Genomic DNA, 16,171 nt, shown 5'->3' with positions numbered 1-16,171 from the left:
TGCTCTCGTCGTAGATGAGGTACATGGTCGTGAGCGTGATGCCAAAGGCCGCGAGCACGGTCGCCCACAAGCGCTTGTCGCCGTCCGTGAGGCCGCCGATCGTGAGCCGGTCGACCCAGTGCGCTTGCGGCTGCGGCTCGCTATAGTACGCCTAGCCATAGTACCGATCGTCGTACAGCCATGTTATGCAGGAATCGAGTGTACCGGGAAGAGCGCGATGGAGAGGAAGGCGCCCATGAGCGCGAGCTTCTTCCCGACGCGGACGAAGCGCAGGAACATGAGCGTCTCGAGGCCGCACTTGTCCATGAGCTCGTCGTCCGTCAGTCGCAGCACGAACGGGATCCAGCGGAAGAGGCCGTCGGGCAGAGGCGACTTGGGCGCGACCTCGTACAGCCACCGGCAGCGCACGCACTCGAAGAGGACAAAGCCGAGCAGGAGCATCGGGCCATAGATGAGGAGGCCGTTCGAGAGGATCGCGGCCGACGTCCCGGTCGTCGCAGCTGCCGTGGCGTTGGCCATCGCAAAAAACTGCAAAGTGGGGATCAGATGCGCTGATGGGGGTGACCGGATCGGATAGACGCACGCAACTTTTACGGACGTGCGCTGTTGGCACGACGACGAGCCGAGACGACAAGCGATGGTAAAGTACAATTGTACGCACAGGACAATATTATTGTCGTATGACATCAGTCGGAGGGCGACGATAGACCGAGCCGAGCATTAGCTCCTCCACACAGGTTCTACATTACCGTATTTGTATATCATTCGCTAAATGAATTCATTCGTTGTCGACCGCTGACAGTGCTTATGAAAGGTCGCTTTGGCTGTCGCTTGGCCCTCAGAAGAGGGTATCGAAGCCATGCAACGCGTGGCCGACCTTTGCAATGTCAAGCGTGTACGCGGCTCCATCCCGCAGCACGCGTCCCGCCCATGTTGTTGAATATGGCAGCATGTGGTTGAATGTGGCATATGCCACAAGCAAATGCGGCAGGCCGCGTATCTCTGGTTGTAGAGCTCACACGCCGCCGCCACGGCGCATTTCAGGCTCCTCAAAGCGTGGCCTATCGCTGGACGACGTTTGAGCGATTTCGTTTTCAGACTCGATTGGGCCGATTGCGCCGCTGGTGTGGTGGCCGCCGCGGTGGCATCGCATTGGATTGGTCGAAAATAGAAAAAACAGCCAATGAATGACATGGCCTCCCGACAGGCCAGGCTGACGCGGGACGGACCCTGTTGCGTCCGTCCATACTGCATGGCACACATTGTTGTCGGTGGGTGAAAGCCACAAAAGCGAGTGCGACCAAGCAGTTCTCGACGTATCCGTTTGTCCACATGGGATCGCATTTTAATATCAAGCTGTCCACCACAACCCAACCGCAAACTCGAGCTCAAGAGGAAGTCAAATCGATGGTTCTGGCCGACAGGACGCCAGAGTGGACATCAAGTGCAGCGGTGGCAGAGGAGTTAGCGAGGCATCGACTTTAACGCGTCGCTGAGCGCGTCCGGCATGTGGCGCGAGAGACAAACGAGCGGCGAAAAGTCATACCACGCGTCGCCGTCATCAAAGAGCGGCAGCGAGTGGGCGCGGGCAACGCGCTGGTCGCGCACCAAGCGTCGCAGAAGGCGCTTGAGACGAATGCTGTTGACGGCGCGACGACGCGCCTCCTCGCGGTGCCGCGCCTCCTGGACCGCCTGGTTGTGCTGGAGGAGGAGAGCGTACATTTGGCGACCGAGCGGAATGGCGAATGGCCTGTCAACCAATCAGTGGACTTGGCGAGAAGACGTAGTCCAGATGGCGTATCTGGATTGTGTTGTGGCACGTGCTGTCCGCTCGACACTATTAGTCCAGTCGATGCTGGTGCGACGCGTCGAGTCGCGACCAGTGTCAACCTGCTTCCGCGTTGACGCACAGCATTCCCATGCAGCATTCCGCTCGGCGTGGCAAGGCTCGCCATACACTTCTCACGCGTCATGTCGCGTGGCACGAGATTCCTGCCGGCAGCGAATCTGGTGGCGACGACATGCCATACAGGATGGTGTCCACACGGCCCGAGTATATCACCTTCATCTCGACATAGCTGAACGTCGAGCGCGTGGAGGAAGACTCGATCGGCTCATTTGCCGGCTTGGAAGCCATAACCCAACCCTAGTCTGGTAGCCCTAGCCCTCGCACCGGCCAACGCCAACGGCTTCACCGTCCAGACGACGCAACGGCAGTGATCGTGGTTGTCTTTCCTGCAAGCACGGCTATATCTAAAATGCCCGTGCTGAGCTTCCAGCTACGCCATTCTGGCCGCGTCGGCGTCGCATACCTCTGCCACCTCGACGCGTGGGTACCGGACGAGCTCCGGACGCACTGTTCCGTGTGCCGCGAGACGTTTTCGTTCTTTACTCGCAAGCACCACTGCCGCCTCTGCGGCGAAGTCATCTGCATGCGCTGCTGCCGCTACATGCGATTTCACGACACCCACCGCGTCCGCGCGTGCGTCGACTGCGAGGTGCAGAGCCGTCTCGTCTTCTCGGAGCTTCCCCGGCCATCGCCCTTGACACTGCCAACCACCCGACATCGCGTGTACGGGCACGACGCGGCGCACGACGAGGATCGCAGCTTCGCCTACTGGGCGATTGCAATCCTCTTGAGCGGCATGTGGCTCCACGGCGATGCAGCGTTCTGGCTCCACGGCGATGCAGCGTTCTGGGTCGGTCTCGTTGGCCTCTTCCTCATCGGAACGAGCATGCTGCACCTGCTCTGGCCGTGTCTGATGACGCTGCCACCGACGCGCACCCCGACCAAGGGCTAGGCGTCGTACGGAGCCGGGTTGTCATTTTGTTCTTATGTAAGAAGATACGATTTCGTCTGCATGTGGCGAAACCACCAGACTCGAATCGGACAATGTATCGTCGCCTCTACTTGAAGAGGCGGGTGTACGTGATGACGACGAGGGAGACTGCCGAGAGCGCGAACGTTAAATAGAGCCACACCATCTTGCCAAACGGACTCGCGTACGGGTTCTTTGGGAGACTCGAGAGCTTCAGCTGCGTCTGGAGCAGCACGAGGCGCTGGCGCAAGCAGTAGACGAACGCAGCCGGAATCACCCACTACGCGTCCACCATCAGTACAATACTACTACCCTGCACTACATCGAGGCGCATCTAATACCTGAATGCCAAGTCCTGCATACGCGCCAGTGATGCCCACGAGCATGCCCACGTCCTCTGTGCACAGCGCAACGAGGAGCGGCGGCACGACAGCCGCGATCGCAAAGAGGGTGGTCGGGCTGCAGTGGCGGTTGCTCGCAGGTGAGTTCGGCTCGCCTTTGAAGAGCGTGTGGAGGTTCTCCCGGAGCGTAATGCAAATGATCGGAAACGTCGTGCTACAATCTTGTCATGCGAGGCATCGACATCTTATCCAAGAGTACCTGAGCGTGAAGACCGGGAACAAGCTCAGAAAGTACGCAATGAAGCGAACCGGGTAGTCGTTAAAGTTGAGCGTATACACATCCTATATCGTCCACGATGAGTCTCTCTAAAGAGTACATGAGAGCAGAATGGATGGACCTGGATGTCGGCGGGCTGGAAGCGGAAGGTGGCCGAGATCGAGAGCACCACGTACACAATCATGACCGCCTACGCAAATGCTGCATGCTTGCGACTTCGAAGTGGGAGGCGACGTACGACAAATGCGTAGAGGAGCACGAGGCCGACCGACCGCTTCTTGCTGATGGGCGCGATGATCCCCGGGATGCTGTGGTGGCACATGAACGAGTAGATGCAGACGCCGAAAAAGTTGGGCAGCGACGTAATGTCTTCGTGAGCAACCACGTCGGCAATCGGCCGGCCTTCGCCGCGGCCAATGCCCACGAAGGCGAGGATGATCATGAGCGCGAACGATGCATGGCGCATGACGGTCGTGATGAGCTGGATGCACTGCGTCTTCTGCATGTGCCCGAACGCAAACGAGCCGAGCGTGAGCCCAAAGACGACCACGAGGATGCGGTAGAGCTGCGCGCTGTTCATCGCGACGTTCGGGCACTCCCATACGGCGGCGTTGCTGGACGGGCGCGGGCAGATGACCTCGCGCAAGCTCTTTGGGATCGCTAGACGTCACATGCCATGAGCGAGGCCAGATGCATCATCTACGTGAGGGCGTACCGACGGCGTAGATGGCCAAGTCGCCGTACAGGTAGGCCGCGACGCATGCATAAAAGGCGGCGAGACCCTTGCGCGAGAAGAGCTCTTGGGCCATGGCGGCAATCTCGATCTGCGTATATAAGAGGCCTCGCTCGGCGCATGCATGGAGACCGTACCTTTTCCGAAATGTCAAAGCGCAAGCCTGCCACGTAGCCTTCTTCCTCCTAGAATAGCATGTCCGTGATGCTGGCTACGATCGCTGGCATGTCTACCTCGGTGTGCGTCAGGAACGGGACCGCCTCGGAGGCCTCGTCGACCGCCTGCGACGCGCCACTCAAAACCATGGTCAGTGAGCCCTGCTTGGTCAATACCGGCGGGTTGCTGAGGCGGCGCAGCGCGTTGACACCGGCGATGGCTTCGATCACAAACGTGGCCGAGACGTAGCTTACGAGCCCGAGGAGGCAGAGCGCGCCGAGGCCGTAGAGGAGGCCGACCTGCGCGAAGGCGTGCGGGATGGTCAAGGCGCCGGCGCCGACGATGAGGTTGAAGAGGAAGACGAAGCCCGTCACGGGCGAGTACGTGCCCACGTACGTCGAGTCGCCGGCCATGCTTTCGTCGTCTCTCTTTGGCTGGCGTCAGAAATTGGGATCTGACGCAATCCGTTGCAGATTGGTGCATCCAGCGCTTCATTGGACAAAATCGCGATCTTTTGCACCAATGGCATCGGATTGCCACTTCAACTGCAAGCCAGTAGCAAGTACGTGGCATGTCGCTGGAGCAATTGGCGAGCTGACGCCAGGTCGGTCGCCAGGCGCACGGCCATTGACGAAGCAAAAGGATGCATCAGCGGCAACGGAGATTGCGCCTTCTTGTGGTGCCACATGCATCGCCATGGATCATGCTACCGCCGGCGAGAACAGTGTCAAAGACGCTCTGCTGGCTTATGGTGGAATTGTTCTATCGAGCTCGGCGACCTGCGAGTCCGGAGAACCAAGGCAGCAAGGCTGTCTGTGGTCGTGCGTGGGGTATGGTCGCACGGTCCTGAACGTATCGAAGGGCCCAAGCCTTGGTTGGTACGGGCAGTAGCCACCGATTTCGTTGAGGAAGGACGGGATCGAGTACTTTGTTGGACATGGTAAAGAAGAGGAGTGTATATAGTGGCTACTTGGTCAAAACCGTCTACGTCCTAGTGCACTGGAGTCATATTTCTTAGCCCTTCATGTGGTCTTGCACAAAACTGAACGAGTCCTTCGACATAAAGTTGAAGCCCGACGCCTTGGACGCGTCCTCGTTCGGGTCCTGGATCGTCTTGGCAATGTAGTTGGTTGGGATCATCGCCGCGCCCATGACCGGCCCTTGCTGCATCATGGCCGGGCCGCGGGGCATCATGGGCGCTTGCGGCTGCATGTACTGCATCTGCTGCATCTGCTGCATCTGCTGCATTTGTTGCATGTACTGCTGCTGCTGCTGGAGGAGCATCTGAGGGTGCATCTGTTGTTGCTGCTGCTGCATGGGCATTTGCTGCTGCATGGGCAGTTGCTGCTGCGGCACCTGAAGCAGCGGGTCGAACGACGCGACGGGGTTCGTGGGCGTCGGCTTGGTCTCGCCGCCGCCGAGGGTCAGCCCACCGAACATGTCGGTCGTCGCCTGCACCGGTGTCGGCGCTGCTGCTGCCGAAGGCTGGAGGCCCTCAAAGAGCGACGCGGCCGGCGCCGTCGGGGTCGGGTCGGGTCTTCGAACCCGCCGAGGAGATCGGTGCTCGCGGCCGTCGAGCCCCGGTGCGTGCGGGACGCCGCTCGCGGCTTGGGCTCGGACGGCGCCACCGACGTCGAGTGGCCGAGCGTATGGAGGATCTTGACCGCACGGTCGCGGACGGCCGCCTTCTCCGAATTCGTGGCTTGCTGCAGCGCGTCATAGTTGTCGGCGAAGTACTCGTGAAACGTTTCGCAGCCGCTCGTGTTGAGGAGGCCGTCAATGACGGTGAGCGCTTTCGACACCACTTGCCACGCGTCGTTCTCGAGGCACTCGTCGAGGATCGGGCCGACAACCTCCGCATCCAGCGTCAAGGCGCTCTTGAGGAACGCATCCAGCTTGTCTTTCGGCGGCACGGCGCGCATACCGCCGGGTGGGCACAGCGCTTGGATCACATTGCGTTCGTACGAGCCGTCCGAGGCCGCCCCCGACGTCTGGCCGACGACCGGCTGCGGGTCCGACGGACGACGGTAGCCATACGAGTTGGGCGGCTGTGTCGAGCCCGTGTTGTTCCAATCGGGGGTCGAGTACCGACCTTCGTTGCGGTACTTGTCGCCGGGCGACTGCGACGGCTGGCGCACGGGCACCGGCGCAGGGGCTGGTGCCGGCACCGCATCCCACACACCGCCGACACGGCCCTTCTTTCGGTCGCCATCTAGCAGCTCAAAATAAGATATGGATCTTAGAGTCATTATGAGGTGGTGTACCGTAGGCACGCTGCTTGAGGTCCTTGGCGGCCGACGACCGATCGTCTTGCGGACCGCCGTAGTTGCTGCTGCCACCGTAGCCAGAGCCACCGGGCGCACTGTAGCCCGTGGGGCCGCCGTACGTGGTGGGTCGGTACGGCTCGGACGGGTTGTACGTCGAGTTGGCGTTGGGGTTGTATGCGCCGCTCGTCGGACCGCGGTTCGTGGCAAAGCTCCAGCCCTCGGGGGGATTCTGCGAGCCTGGCGGGCCGCCCGCGAACGTGACCTGGGGCTCGTTCGCGCGGAACTTGGACGCCTTGTCCTTCAAGCTTTCGAGAAAACCCTTGTCTGCTAGGATGGTATGAGTTGAGGAAGATAGCGATATGCGTCCATACCTTTCTTGTCCTCAAAGAGCGGGTTGCCCATGCCCGTGAGCTGCGGACCACCAAACGGCGCCGGGGGAGCACCGTTCGGAGGGTAGGCGGGACCACCATAGCCTTGCTGCGGCGCCTCCGAGCCCGGGTACGGCGGTCCGTTGTAGCCGCTGGAGCCGCCACCAGGGTACGCCGGTCCTTCGTAGCCGCCTTGGCCAGGTGGCGTCGGCCCGTTGTAGCCATTGGGGCCACCATACCCACCGGGACCGCCGTAGCCGCCCTGGCCGCCGTACTGGCCCGGCCCGTTGTTGAAGTTGCCGTTGCTAAAGTGCTGCGTCGGTGCCTGCTCCTTGCTGCCCCACGAGAGCTTGTTGGACCAGCCGCCCGAGGGCTGGGGCTGCATCGCGTCCGGGTTGCCGACGCCCTTGATGCGGCCTTGGATGCCCGCCGCGGCAATCGGCGCCGTGTTCGTATCAAAGATGGCTTCGAGGCACTCCTTCGCGGCTTCGCGCACGCGGCGGTAGTACTCGTCGCCCTTCAACGGATCCGGCGGCCCCCGAAATTCTACGAAATCCCGTTAGCCTCCGCGCAGTGGCATAAGCGAGCGTACGCAGCGCCTCTTTGACGAGGGGTACGTGCTTCTGCATGTCCCGGCGGAACTCGCCGCGGCCTTCTCGACACACTTGCTTGATGACCTGGAGCGCTTTGTACTTGATGTTGGGCTGCTTCTTCTTGAGGCGGCCGATGAGGTACTCCTGCACCTTCATGCAGGTCTCGTACGAGTGGTTCGTCATGCGCGCGATCTCCCCGTAGAGGTACCCCGGCGTCGGCGCGTCCGCGTCCTCGGTCGCGCGGGCGAGCACGTTCTTGTCCATCCTCTCGGCGTCTTCGAAATATGGGGCAAAAAGCGGCCTTCCGAACCCGGATACACTATCCGGACAGTTGAGATCCAACAACGACACCTGGACCAATGAGAGCGCGGTATTCGGACAAAACTCAACCACGGCCACTTTTGACGTGGATCCACTTCGTTGAAACTCAAAACCACGACAGGTAGAGGCACCGCGGGGTCGACCAGTGTACACGGTACCTAGGGGGCTCAGCAACAAATATTTAAATCAAGTAAGGGAGGCGAAGGGCTTTGTGTCTGTACCGTTCGCACTCGCTAATGTGTGCGGTACATGGAAGAAGACAGCGTCGGGCAAAAGCAAATCTGGAATCCGAGGATTGAGTTGAGTGCTGGATTTTTTGAGCGGCCGAATTGAGTCTGAGTGCGTCAGTTACCAGCAATCCGACCTTCTTACAAACACCAAGTGCGCTGACTGGCTAGTCGAAACTCAAAACTCAAACGGTGTGAGTAATGGCATGCGAAACGCGGGGAGCGTGCATTGGGACATGCGGTCGGCGAGATATCTTTGTGCTCGTCGGCGGCGGCCATCTTGCCACAGCGTTCAGGCTGGCATACCGCTGCAAGAAGGCATGCTGCATGGCTCTGGGCATGGCACAACCAAACTCAAACTCAAAATCGTATTTGAGCTATAAATAGCCCGTTGATAGCCAGAGGGCAAGATGGCGGGTCGCCGTGGGAACCTCTGTCATGGACTATTCACAAATTTGGCGGGAAATGAGCGCCGACCTCAAGTGCCAATACAAGACGGGCAAATGCTTCAAGGAGCGCACGCGGAAGCGCAACGGCGAGGCTCATTCGCTCTGTGAAGAGCATCGACTCAAGCAAAACACGATCCAGCGCCGAAGCGACCGCAAGTACCAGTCGGTGCACGCTGTTCGACGGAAGGAGCGGTCCGAGCGCAAAGCGCTTCTTAAGAAGCAGGTTACAATGACCCAGCACTTGCTGGACCCGGCACTGCATGTGCTCAACCCGCTAAGCCTTCTTCCCACAGCGCCGGCGACAGCGTTGCCGTCGTACCCACTCGCATTTAGCAGCCCTCTCTGCACAAAGCCTGTCACTGACAGCGGCTTGTCCCCTGTGCGAAGCGAGATGTCCGGCCTCTTGCGTGGCAACAAGATTGTGACCAAGTCCTTCCAGTGGACAGCCTCGGCGAGCAGTGTGCCGGGTCCAGCACACATTAGTCGGCGTGACGTCGTTGCCAGTGGCCCCCCCGAGACGACACCCAACGACGCGTGGACGGACGACGACGTGCAGTTGTTGCAGTCGATCTTGCTCGTCTAATACCCGTCGTGTGGTGATCTTCACAGTACACGATGCGTTATTTACAGTCAATAGACCTCAAATCTAGAAGCTCTCCTTACCTTCCAACCTGAAATTCAATGAGCAGGGTGGATGCCTGAAAAGGGCGCGTTATCTGGGGGTGTCGGCGGCGACGGTAATCTTTCGCAGCAGAGAAATGCTGTCGGTCGGAGCATTACCTTCGAGTCGCGACGCCTCTGTGTGCACGTACAAGGAAACGCATCCGCGCAGGGACGGCCTGGACGTCTCCGCATATATAGATCCCTCCGCTTAGTAGAATGATAGACGCCACCAAGATCTTATCGCGAAAAAGAAATGCCTGCTTCGAATAACTGATCGCTGGGGGTGGATGTTCGATCTGCGTCGAGCACCGATGGCCAGCGCCAGAGCCAGCTGCCAGAGCCGGGAAGCCGTTGCAGTTCGCCTTATCATATTGCACTTCGGTGCCGACGTGTGCGCGATCTTTCTCGAGCAAGGAAGACGAAGATTCAGGTTCGAATGCTGGGCACATACAAACATTAAGAGAAAGGTCTGCGGCACAAGCTGTTTGAATTTCCTAGATTCAAGTTGAAGGCACCCACATGTCCCGGCCGGCATATAAACTTCAAGACGCTTTCTATTTTTAGCCCAAATGACTTGGCAGCACGACAGCGTCGCTTTTTTCTGCTCAAATTCAATTTCAAAAATATTAATATTGATTATAAAATACAAAAAGTGTGTTGCGTCATCCCGGGTCGAGCCGCCGCGGTATTGGTCAACAATTTTTATTCACCTGGATGCGTGCCTCTTGTTTTTTATTCGTCGCAAGTGTCGATTGACTTGGTTCCAGTATGAGCATATGACGTGCTGGAAAATAATTTAACGTCTGGTGTCGCATCTCGGACGTGCTTTAAAGTCCGTGCGGCACCTGGATGACGAATCTAGTTAAAATATCTACTCTTACAGTGTATACTTTCCAAGAGACTTTTGATGACGGACCTATTCCAAGTGAAGATTGATACTGAAAGGGTATGTATACTGAGAGACGTGACGACGCTCCGGTTCGCTGAGGAAGAAGATTCTTGTGACTTCGGATTGTGGCCAATCACGCATCAAGAAATCCAAATAACGCATTTTCATTGGTGGAATCCAGCGCCATGTTGTGGGCTTCGAATCCTGGAGGGTTTTTGTTGCGTTTTAAAAAAATACGATGTGAAACTGGCCCTGCAGCGTGTGGTATACAAACTCCAAGAGAGTTGCGGCACGGTTTTTTGCGCAAATTTTCATTTTTCATTTTCACCACGCCTGCTAGCGAAGATCCCAGCATCTTCCTGCATCGACCTCCGACCTCGATGACACCTCGCACCGACGACGCCCGCTCCATGGACGCGGAAGCGGACCTGGACTTCCTCATGCAGAAGAACATGCGCAAGCTGCGCATGAAGGCCGTCGCCAAGAAGAAGAGCGCGATGAACGTCCCGACGCACCCGTTGACGGCGCACGCGTTCGCGACCATTTCGCCCAAGGACAAGAAGCGCGAGCCCAAGTCGCATGTGCTCAAGAAGGACTTCTTCGCCGTCGACGTGCCCAAGCCACATGCCACCGAGACCTCGTCGCCGGACGAGAAGCGCCGCAACATTACGATCTTTGAGTGCGCCAAGCTCTTCAACGACAAGGGTCAGGTGCTAACGCCGCAAGAGTTCGAGCTCGGTGGGTCGCCTTGCAGCATGTCCCCGAGCCCAAGCAGCGACTACGGCTCGTTCGGCTCGCTCGGCCGCAAGTCAAAGAAGCTCCACAAGAAGTCGCTCAAGACCAAGCCGCTCACGACGTCGCAGATGCTGCGCGAGATGGCATGGGAGCAGCTCATGCTTGAGCTCATGACCGCACTCCTCCCGCGCATCGACGTTCTCTCGGAGCTCAACCGCAACCTCGTCGTGTCGCGGTCCCCCGGCAAGCCGGGTCACATGGACCTCGTCGCGTTTCAACAGCACCTCTCAGCGCGCCTCCTGCAGCTCCACACGGAAGAGACGGAGCTCCCTGCGCCATTTACGCCCGCGGTCAAGCTCGTTCAAATGTACATCAACTCGAGTCTCGTCCAGCACATCACGTACGAGTTCATGAAGATCAAGGACGCGCGGGCAATTGCCGCGCACACCGACATCCTGCTCGCGATCTACGACACAGTGCCGGGCCTGCGCTTCGACATCCTCAACGCGATCGAAGCCGTCGGCATCGAGCTCTACAACCTCCAAGCGACGTCGCCGCAGGGCCTCTCGATGGAGGGCGTCGTCAACCTCCTCGGCCACCTCGTCCGCTTCCAGCACGACCTCTCGGTGCAGAGCCAAGAGAACATGTTTGACGACATGGACGACGAGGGACCCGCCTCGAACGACGACGACATGGCGGTGTACGAGAGCGCGAAGCGGTCGCTCTCGATGTTTTGCCGGTCGTGGTCGCTCTCGACCGTCTCGACGAACGAGAAGTACCCTGGCGACTCGTCCTTCTCGGGCAGCGCCAACCTCGCGTCCAACTTGACGGTCAAGGCGCTCGTGTCGACCATGACAGCGCTCACCAAGGCGTCGCCGCACCAAGGCCTCGACTTTCTCCTGAGCTGCCTGCTTCGGCGGTGGCCTGCCCGGTGCACGTCGCGGCAGCTGCTCTTCCTCCGCCTTCTCGCGGTGCAGCTCGTGACGCTGGCGTCGGCCAACGTGTACTTGGAGCTCTTCCCCAAGGCGGTCTTTGATGCGTTCCACCGCATCCGCCTCTGCATTTTGTCGCCGCATGTGCTCGTCGCGCGCGAGGCCGGCGGTCTCTGCGACGACTTGCAGCTGCAGCACCTCTTCTTGCTGCGCGACAAGACCTTGCTCAACATGGTCTCGTCTGCGCTGCATGACAACGCCAAGCTCCACTGGAACAAACAAATCCAGTCCCTCTCGGACGATCGCTTTGACGCGATGCTTGACCTCGCGTGAGCCGTCCCGTACAGTAGAAACCCACAAAAACACGACTATTTATTCTTGGCAGCAGCACGCGCCGTCTTCTGCGACCCGTCCAATGCTGCGTCGTCGCACATTCGACGAGCGCTTCGCCGCGCCGTGCTGCTGCCAACAAGTGTCTCGATCCTCCTCTTCCTCCTCTCACCGTCACTCGTATCACTCACCTGTGTGTAGGTGAGCGCGCCCGTCCGAGTCCAGAGTAACACAATCAATAGAATCGGTGTCGTTCTCTGAAATGGTGCATCTGAGTTGAGGCGCAGAACAGATCTGGTGTCTTGCTCGTCTGGGTTGAACCCAGACGAGGAAAACCAGAACCGAGAAGATGACACTTTGAATCAGATGCCAAGTGGTTGCCAACGAACGCTTGCTTCCACGGACGCTAAGGCCATTATTGATCCTGCCCTTGGCGAAAGGGCTGACGTGAGAGCTCAGTTGCTGCTACTAGCCGCAGGCTGCACCGGTAGCACGCATTATGTACGGTCATTACACCGAGCGACGCAACCTTCCACATCCACAGTTGCCGCGCTACCTCGACGTCGGCGCTGGCTGACGTGGCATGGATCGTTCGGTCGAGGATTCTTGGTTCACCGCTACCGGTACCGTTCCAGCCGCTATGATCGAGTTAAAATGCGGGCTACCGTTTATCTGGCCGCAAGAAGACGGGCTCGGAAGCTGCACAATGCTTTCCGCTTCACGTGGCGCCTCGGTGCCATGGGCAGCATGGCTCCTCGCTGCAGCTAAACGCACGCTACTTTTAACCACGCCACGGCTCTCGATCGCGCCTCGCTGCAAAGGGCACGCAAGATTGCTTATACAGGAAGCATTGCATACCTGGTGCTTGATGTGCATGGCGTCGACGCCGAAATCGTTACCGTGGAGCCGACGCGTGGGGTCGCAAGTACGGTGCATTTAGCCATTTTGGTCGCGGCCACCCAGCGCTGTGATTGGTCATAATCCCGACGTCCACAAAGCCGACAATGGCCGACGACGCCCGAGCTCAGCGCCGCGCCCGCATCCTCGCGAGCCAAGAGAAGCGCCTCAAGTACGTGACAGGGCAGACGGGGTCGCTCGCGCCTGCCAAGGACCCAGCCCATGACACGCTCGATGAGATGGCGAAAGAGCTCGAGAACGAAGCGGCGGCGACCAAGGAGCTCGTGATGCCATCCGTGCGCGTGGACCCCGCCCAGCGCCGTCGCGACGCTGCGCTGCGCAAGGCCAAGCAGCAAGAAAAGGTCGCCGAGCGGCTCGGCAACGTTGAGAAGGAAAAGGAACCCGAGGCGCCAGCGACGCCAGCAACGACGACGCCAGCGACCACGGCTGTCCAGGCGCCGCCCGCGCCGCCGCGCTCCGCGGACACGGCCAAGTCCAACTACTCGCGCGACGTGACCATGTTCAAGATGGAGCAAACGGGCGCGCTTCTCGTGATTCTCATTGCGGCGATCGTCGTTGGGCTTACGCTGGACCTCGAAGGCCTGTCCGCGTCGGTGCTGTCCAACCCGCAATACGCCGCCGTCCAGGCGCTCCTCGCGCAGGGCATCCCCATCGAGTCCGTCAAGCAGCAACTCGAGCGCGACCAGGTACTTCATCCGGTGCACTTCTTGCTGGCATCGCTCATGTCCAAGGCCAGATGGACGCGACGATCCTCGATCACATCCAGGCGTCGCTCGCCCGTGGCGACAGCATTGCGCCAGCGTCGTCGAGCTGGTTCCTCCCGTCGTTCTCGCACCCGCCGCTCATGCTCTTTCCCGTCGCGATCCGCCTTCTCTTCTCGGTGCTCTTCAAGGTCGCCCGCAGCATCGTGGGTGTCCCCGTCACGGGCGACCACGAAGCCGACGACTCGGGCATGATCATGAAGATGGTGCTTGGGCAGGTGCCGATGCTCCGTGACATTCTTCGCATGGGCAAAAAGCTCTTTGACGACGTGTGCGTCCTCGTCGTGCTGGTGTGCGTCACGGCTGCGCTCCGCGTCGTCGTCCTCTCGGCCTAGCGACTAAGCTGCGTGTACTACGATCCCTGTTCTTCTTGCTACTTAGTTGGTCGCTCGTTCTAGTCGCTGGCAAACAAGAGACTCGGGTTGGCCTGCACGAGCATCTCCTTGATCGCGACGACGTCAAAGCTCTCGGACGCCAAGTTGGTTACAATGCGCTGGACGCTCCTACATCGTCGTACCAGATGCCGAGTCGATACCAGATCGCAGAAGGGCGTACGGCGTGAAGACCGGTTTGAGGTGGGCTTGGACTCTTCGGCCGTCGCGTCGCGGCTTGCCTTCCCAGCCGTTGTGGCCGCCGAGCGCGAGCCACTTGGGCGCTTCGAGCATCAATGGCTCGTACTTGCGCATGGTCGACGGGTCAACGAGGTTGGAAACAAACGCCGAGAGCGCTGCGAGGCTGTGGTCCGGCTACGGCATACCGTTAGTTAGTTAGTCGTCTCGTGTCGTCGATGGACTACTTGGAACCAAAAGACGAGGTTGGCCTCTTCCTTGAAGACGAGCATGTCCAAAAAATCCTTTCCGTACGCCATGTACTTGTAGTCGAAGCTCTCTTTCTGGAGGCTGCTGTGCTTTCCAAAGACCCAGTCGCGGCGCGCGTCCAGCAGGAAGAGGCCGGGCTCAAACACGTCCCGCGGAATCGACTGGTAGCTGCGCTCGAGGGCCGAGAGAGAGAAGAAGACCGTGCGCCGGAGACTTGGCGGGTGCGGCCACTTGATCGACGCTGGGCGCGATAGCGGGGCCGCGCTCGCCGCGACTGCGTGCGCCGCTTCTTCCGCGTCGAGCTCGCGCAGCTCTTGCGTGATGCGCTTGACGTCATCGGTGGCGCCACGCTTTGTGGCTTTTTGAAGCCGCTCCAGTCGACTCTCGCGCTGTAAAAGATGTTGGAGCTGGTACATCTAATATCCACCAGAATCCGTCGTCATGCCAAAGCGATGCGATGGCGTACGAGCTGCTCGGGCAGCAGATTCGGACGGTACGTGCGGCGGTCTTGAAGCGCTTCCCGGAGTTCGCTGGTTGACATGGCCCACGGAGTCGTCACGGGGCCATGGCCCGGCAGACGCAGAAAGATCGTGTCGCCGTTCCCAACGTCTACAAGAAAACAGCAGTATTGTCTTATGCCGTGTGGACTCGTGTCGTACAGTAAATGTCGAGGTGGGCGTCGTGACGCATGATGCGTCCCTGGAAACTGAAAATGTGCTCCGAGATCGGAACGCTAGCGAGTCGGTGCTTGGCGATGCGCCACTGCTCGACGAGGAAGGCCTGAAGCGTCTCGATGGTCGCTAGCTTGGAGACGCGCGTCGTAAACTTGTCCGTCTGTGGCTCTTGGCACGTGCTCACGTACACGATCATCTCTTGCACTTGGCGGGCGCCGACCTTGACCTGCTTGACCGGCATAAGGTCGGATATCGGGTATTTTAAGACTCCTAACGAAGCGTGAACTGCAATACGGTCCTATATTGGTTAGGACGTCCATACTAATTGAAACAAAAATTGTGAGCTCCCTCCCATGGTATCGCGCTCGACGTTGGATTCGACGTGGACAGATCAACGGCCAATCGACCTGGCGCTATGTGCAGTGGATCGACACCTCAACGGCAATACATACAATAGGATCTTATGGGCTTGTACATTATATCACGACCAATCAATCCAATCTAAGGGTGTACTCTGGAGGCATCAGTGATGGTCTTAGCTCTCTGCGGCAAAGTGAGGGCTGCTTTTGTACCGGTACCAGTTTTTGGCGCCACAATTTAGCGGATACAAAAACACTCGTCCAGGCCCCAGTGTGCTACGGTATAATCGCGGGTAGGGTTATCTTCCCGAGCACAGCGATGTGCGCTGGTTGACGGTACTTGTCGTCGCGCGCCGTGGATGACGGTAGCCATCATCATCTCTCCTTCCCCCGTGGTCCAAGCAGCGTTCCTCCTCGTACTGCACCGAATTTCTCCCCTGCGCATTGCCTCCGTTGGACGGCGCCCGGAACATCCACCATTGTGATAATGCCAGCTGTCCACGCTCATAGGTATGTCTGTCGGAGCACTAGAAACACCATG

The 16,171-nt window shown here is 59.1% G+C and overlaps 9 protein-coding genes across 9 annotated transcripts in view; 4 read left to right on the top strand and 5 right to left on the bottom strand.

The window, feature by feature from the left end:
- Positions 1–519, bottom strand: part of SPRG_21067 (hypothetical protein) — a gene marked incomplete at both ends in the record, with an annotated part of 2,745 nt that extends 2,226 nt beyond the window's left edge. The window contains one exon of the mRNA XM_012350853.1: positions 205–519. Within this exon, the coding sequence (XP_012206243.1) occupies positions 205–519 (315 nt within the window). The remainder of the gene's footprint in view (positions 1–204) is intronic.
- Positions 520–1,464: 945 nt separating this feature from the next.
- Positions 1,465–1,722, bottom strand: SPRG_11933 (hypothetical protein; the record flags this gene model as incomplete). The annotated part of the gene is made up of 2 exons (XM_012350811.1): positions 1,465–1,492; positions 1,547–1,722. 2 exons carry the CDS (start codon positions 1,720–1,722, stop codon positions 1,465–1,467), a joined length of 204 nt encoding a protein of 67 aa, XP_012206201.1.
- A 536-nt stretch (positions 1,723–2,258) lies between these two features.
- On the top strand, positions 2,259–2,801 carry SPRG_11932 (hypothetical protein; the record flags this gene model as incomplete). Its single annotated transcript, XM_012350810.1, has 1 exon — positions 2,259–2,801. One exon carries the CDS (start codon positions 2,259–2,261, stop codon positions 2,799–2,801), a length of 543 nt encoding a protein of 180 aa, XP_012206200.1.
- An 84-nt stretch (positions 2,802–2,885) lies between these two features.
- SPRG_11931 (hypothetical protein) lies at positions 2,886–4,768 on the bottom strand. Its single transcript, XM_012350809.1, has 8 exons — positions 4,404–4,768; positions 4,308–4,355; positions 4,153–4,261; positions 3,676–4,097; positions 3,559–3,627; positions 3,420–3,502; positions 3,161–3,374; positions 2,886–3,099 (listed from the first exon to the last, which is right to left on the bottom strand). The coding sequence occupies exons 1-8, from the start codon at positions 4,737–4,739 to the stop codon at positions 2,908–2,910; spliced, it is 1,473 nt and encodes a 490-aa protein (XP_012206199.1). The 5' UTR covers positions 4,740–4,768; the 3' UTR covers positions 2,886–2,907.
- Positions 4,769–5,239: 471 nt separating this feature from the next.
- Positions 5,240–7,828, bottom strand: SPRG_11930 (hypothetical protein). Its single transcript, XM_012350808.1, has 4 exons — positions 7,554–7,828; positions 6,965–7,507; positions 6,591–6,917; positions 5,240–6,538 (listed from the first exon to the last, which is right to left on the bottom strand). The coding sequence occupies exons 1-4, from the start codon at positions 7,816–7,818 to the stop codon at positions 5,751–5,753; spliced, it is 1,923 nt and encodes a 640-aa protein (XP_012206198.1). The 5' UTR covers positions 7,819–7,828; the 3' UTR covers positions 5,240–5,750.
- Positions 7,829–8,560: 732 nt separating this feature from the next.
- Positions 8,561–9,221, top strand: SPRG_11929 (hypothetical protein). Its single transcript, XM_012350807.1, has one exon. The coding sequence runs from the start codon at positions 8,568–8,570 to the stop codon at positions 9,132–9,134; it is 567 nt and encodes a 188-aa protein (XP_012206197.1). The 5' UTR covers positions 8,561–8,567; the 3' UTR covers positions 9,135–9,221.
- Positions 9,222–10,420: 1,199 nt separating this feature from the next.
- On the top strand, positions 10,421–12,349 carry SPRG_11928 (hypothetical protein). The gene has a single exon (XM_012350806.1). It carries the CDS (start codon positions 10,484–10,486, stop codon positions 12,101–12,103), a length of 1,620 nt encoding a protein of 539 aa, XP_012206196.1. The 5' UTR covers positions 10,421–10,483; the 3' UTR covers positions 12,104–12,349.
- Positions 12,350–13,056: 707 nt separating this feature from the next.
- Positions 13,057–14,154, top strand: SPRG_11927 (hypothetical protein). Its single transcript, XM_012350805.1, has 2 exons — positions 13,057–13,704; positions 13,755–14,154. The coding sequence occupies exons 1-2, from the start codon at positions 13,105–13,107 to the stop codon at positions 14,112–14,114; spliced, it is 960 nt and encodes a 319-aa protein (XP_012206195.1). The 5' UTR covers positions 13,057–13,104; the 3' UTR covers positions 14,115–14,154.
- A 19-nt stretch (positions 14,155–14,173) lies between these two features.
- SPRG_11926 (hypothetical protein) lies at positions 14,174–15,516 on the bottom strand (the record flags this gene model as incomplete). Its single annotated transcript, XM_012350804.1, has 5 exons — positions 15,257–15,516; positions 15,064–15,206; positions 14,576–15,013; positions 14,335–14,525; positions 14,174–14,282 (listed from the first exon to the last, which is right to left on the bottom strand). Exons 1-5 carry the CDS (start codon positions 15,510–15,512, stop codon positions 14,174–14,176), a joined length of 1,137 nt encoding a protein of 378 aa, XP_012206194.1. The 5' UTR covers positions 15,513–15,516.
- Positions 15,517–16,171: the final 655 nt, after the last annotated feature.

Source organism: Saprolegnia parasitica (assembly GCF_000151545.1).
Source record: "Saprolegnia parasitica CBS 223.65 unplaced genomic scaffold supercont2.70, whole genome shotgun sequence".
In the NCBI taxonomy this organism is placed as follows: domain Eukaryota; phylum Oomycota; class Saprolegniomycetes; order Saprolegniales; family Saprolegniaceae; genus Saprolegnia; species Saprolegnia parasitica.
This window is presented reverse-complemented; position numbering and strand designations above follow the sequence as displayed.

Coding starts and splice junctions, on each gene's coding strand:
- SPRG_11931 (XM_012350809.1), bottom strand. CDS start 4,739: ATGGCCGGCGACTCGACGTACGTGGGCACGTACTCGCCCGTGACGGGC. Junction 3,375..3,419: donor TTCCCGGTCTTCACGCTCAG/GTACTCTTGGAT, acceptor ACAAGATTGTAG/CACGACGTTTCCGATCATTT. Junction 3,100..3,160: donor ATGCAGGACTTGGCATTCAG/GTATTAGATGCG, acceptor GTGGACGCGTAG/TGGGTGATTCCGGCTGCGTT.
- SPRG_11928 (XM_012350806.1), top strand. CDS start 10,484: ATGACACCTCGCACCGACGACGCCCGCTCCATGGACGCGGAAGCGGAC.
- SPRG_11927 (XM_012350805.1), top strand. CDS start 13,105: ATGGCCGACGACGCCCGAGCTCAGCGCCGCGCCCGCATCCTCGCGAGC. Junction 13,705..13,754: donor AGCAACTCGAGCGCGACCAG/GTACTTCATCCG, acceptor GTCCAAGGCCAG/ATGGACGCGACGATCCTCGA.
- SPRG_11930 (XM_012350808.1), bottom strand. CDS start 7,818: ATGGACAAGAACGTGCTCGCCCGCGCGACCGAGGACGCGGACGCGCCG. Junction 7,508..7,553: donor CCTCGTCAAAGAGGCGCTGC/GTACGCTCGCTT, acceptor GGGATTTCGTAG/AATTTCGGGGGCCGCCGGAT. Junction 6,539..6,590: donor CCTCAAGCAGCGTGCCTACG/GTACACCACCTC, acceptor TTGAGCTGCTAG/ATGGCGACCGAAAGAAGGGC.
- SPRG_11929 (XM_012350807.1), top strand. CDS start 8,568: ATGAGCGCCGACCTCAAGTGCCAATACAAGACGGGCAAATGCTTCAAG.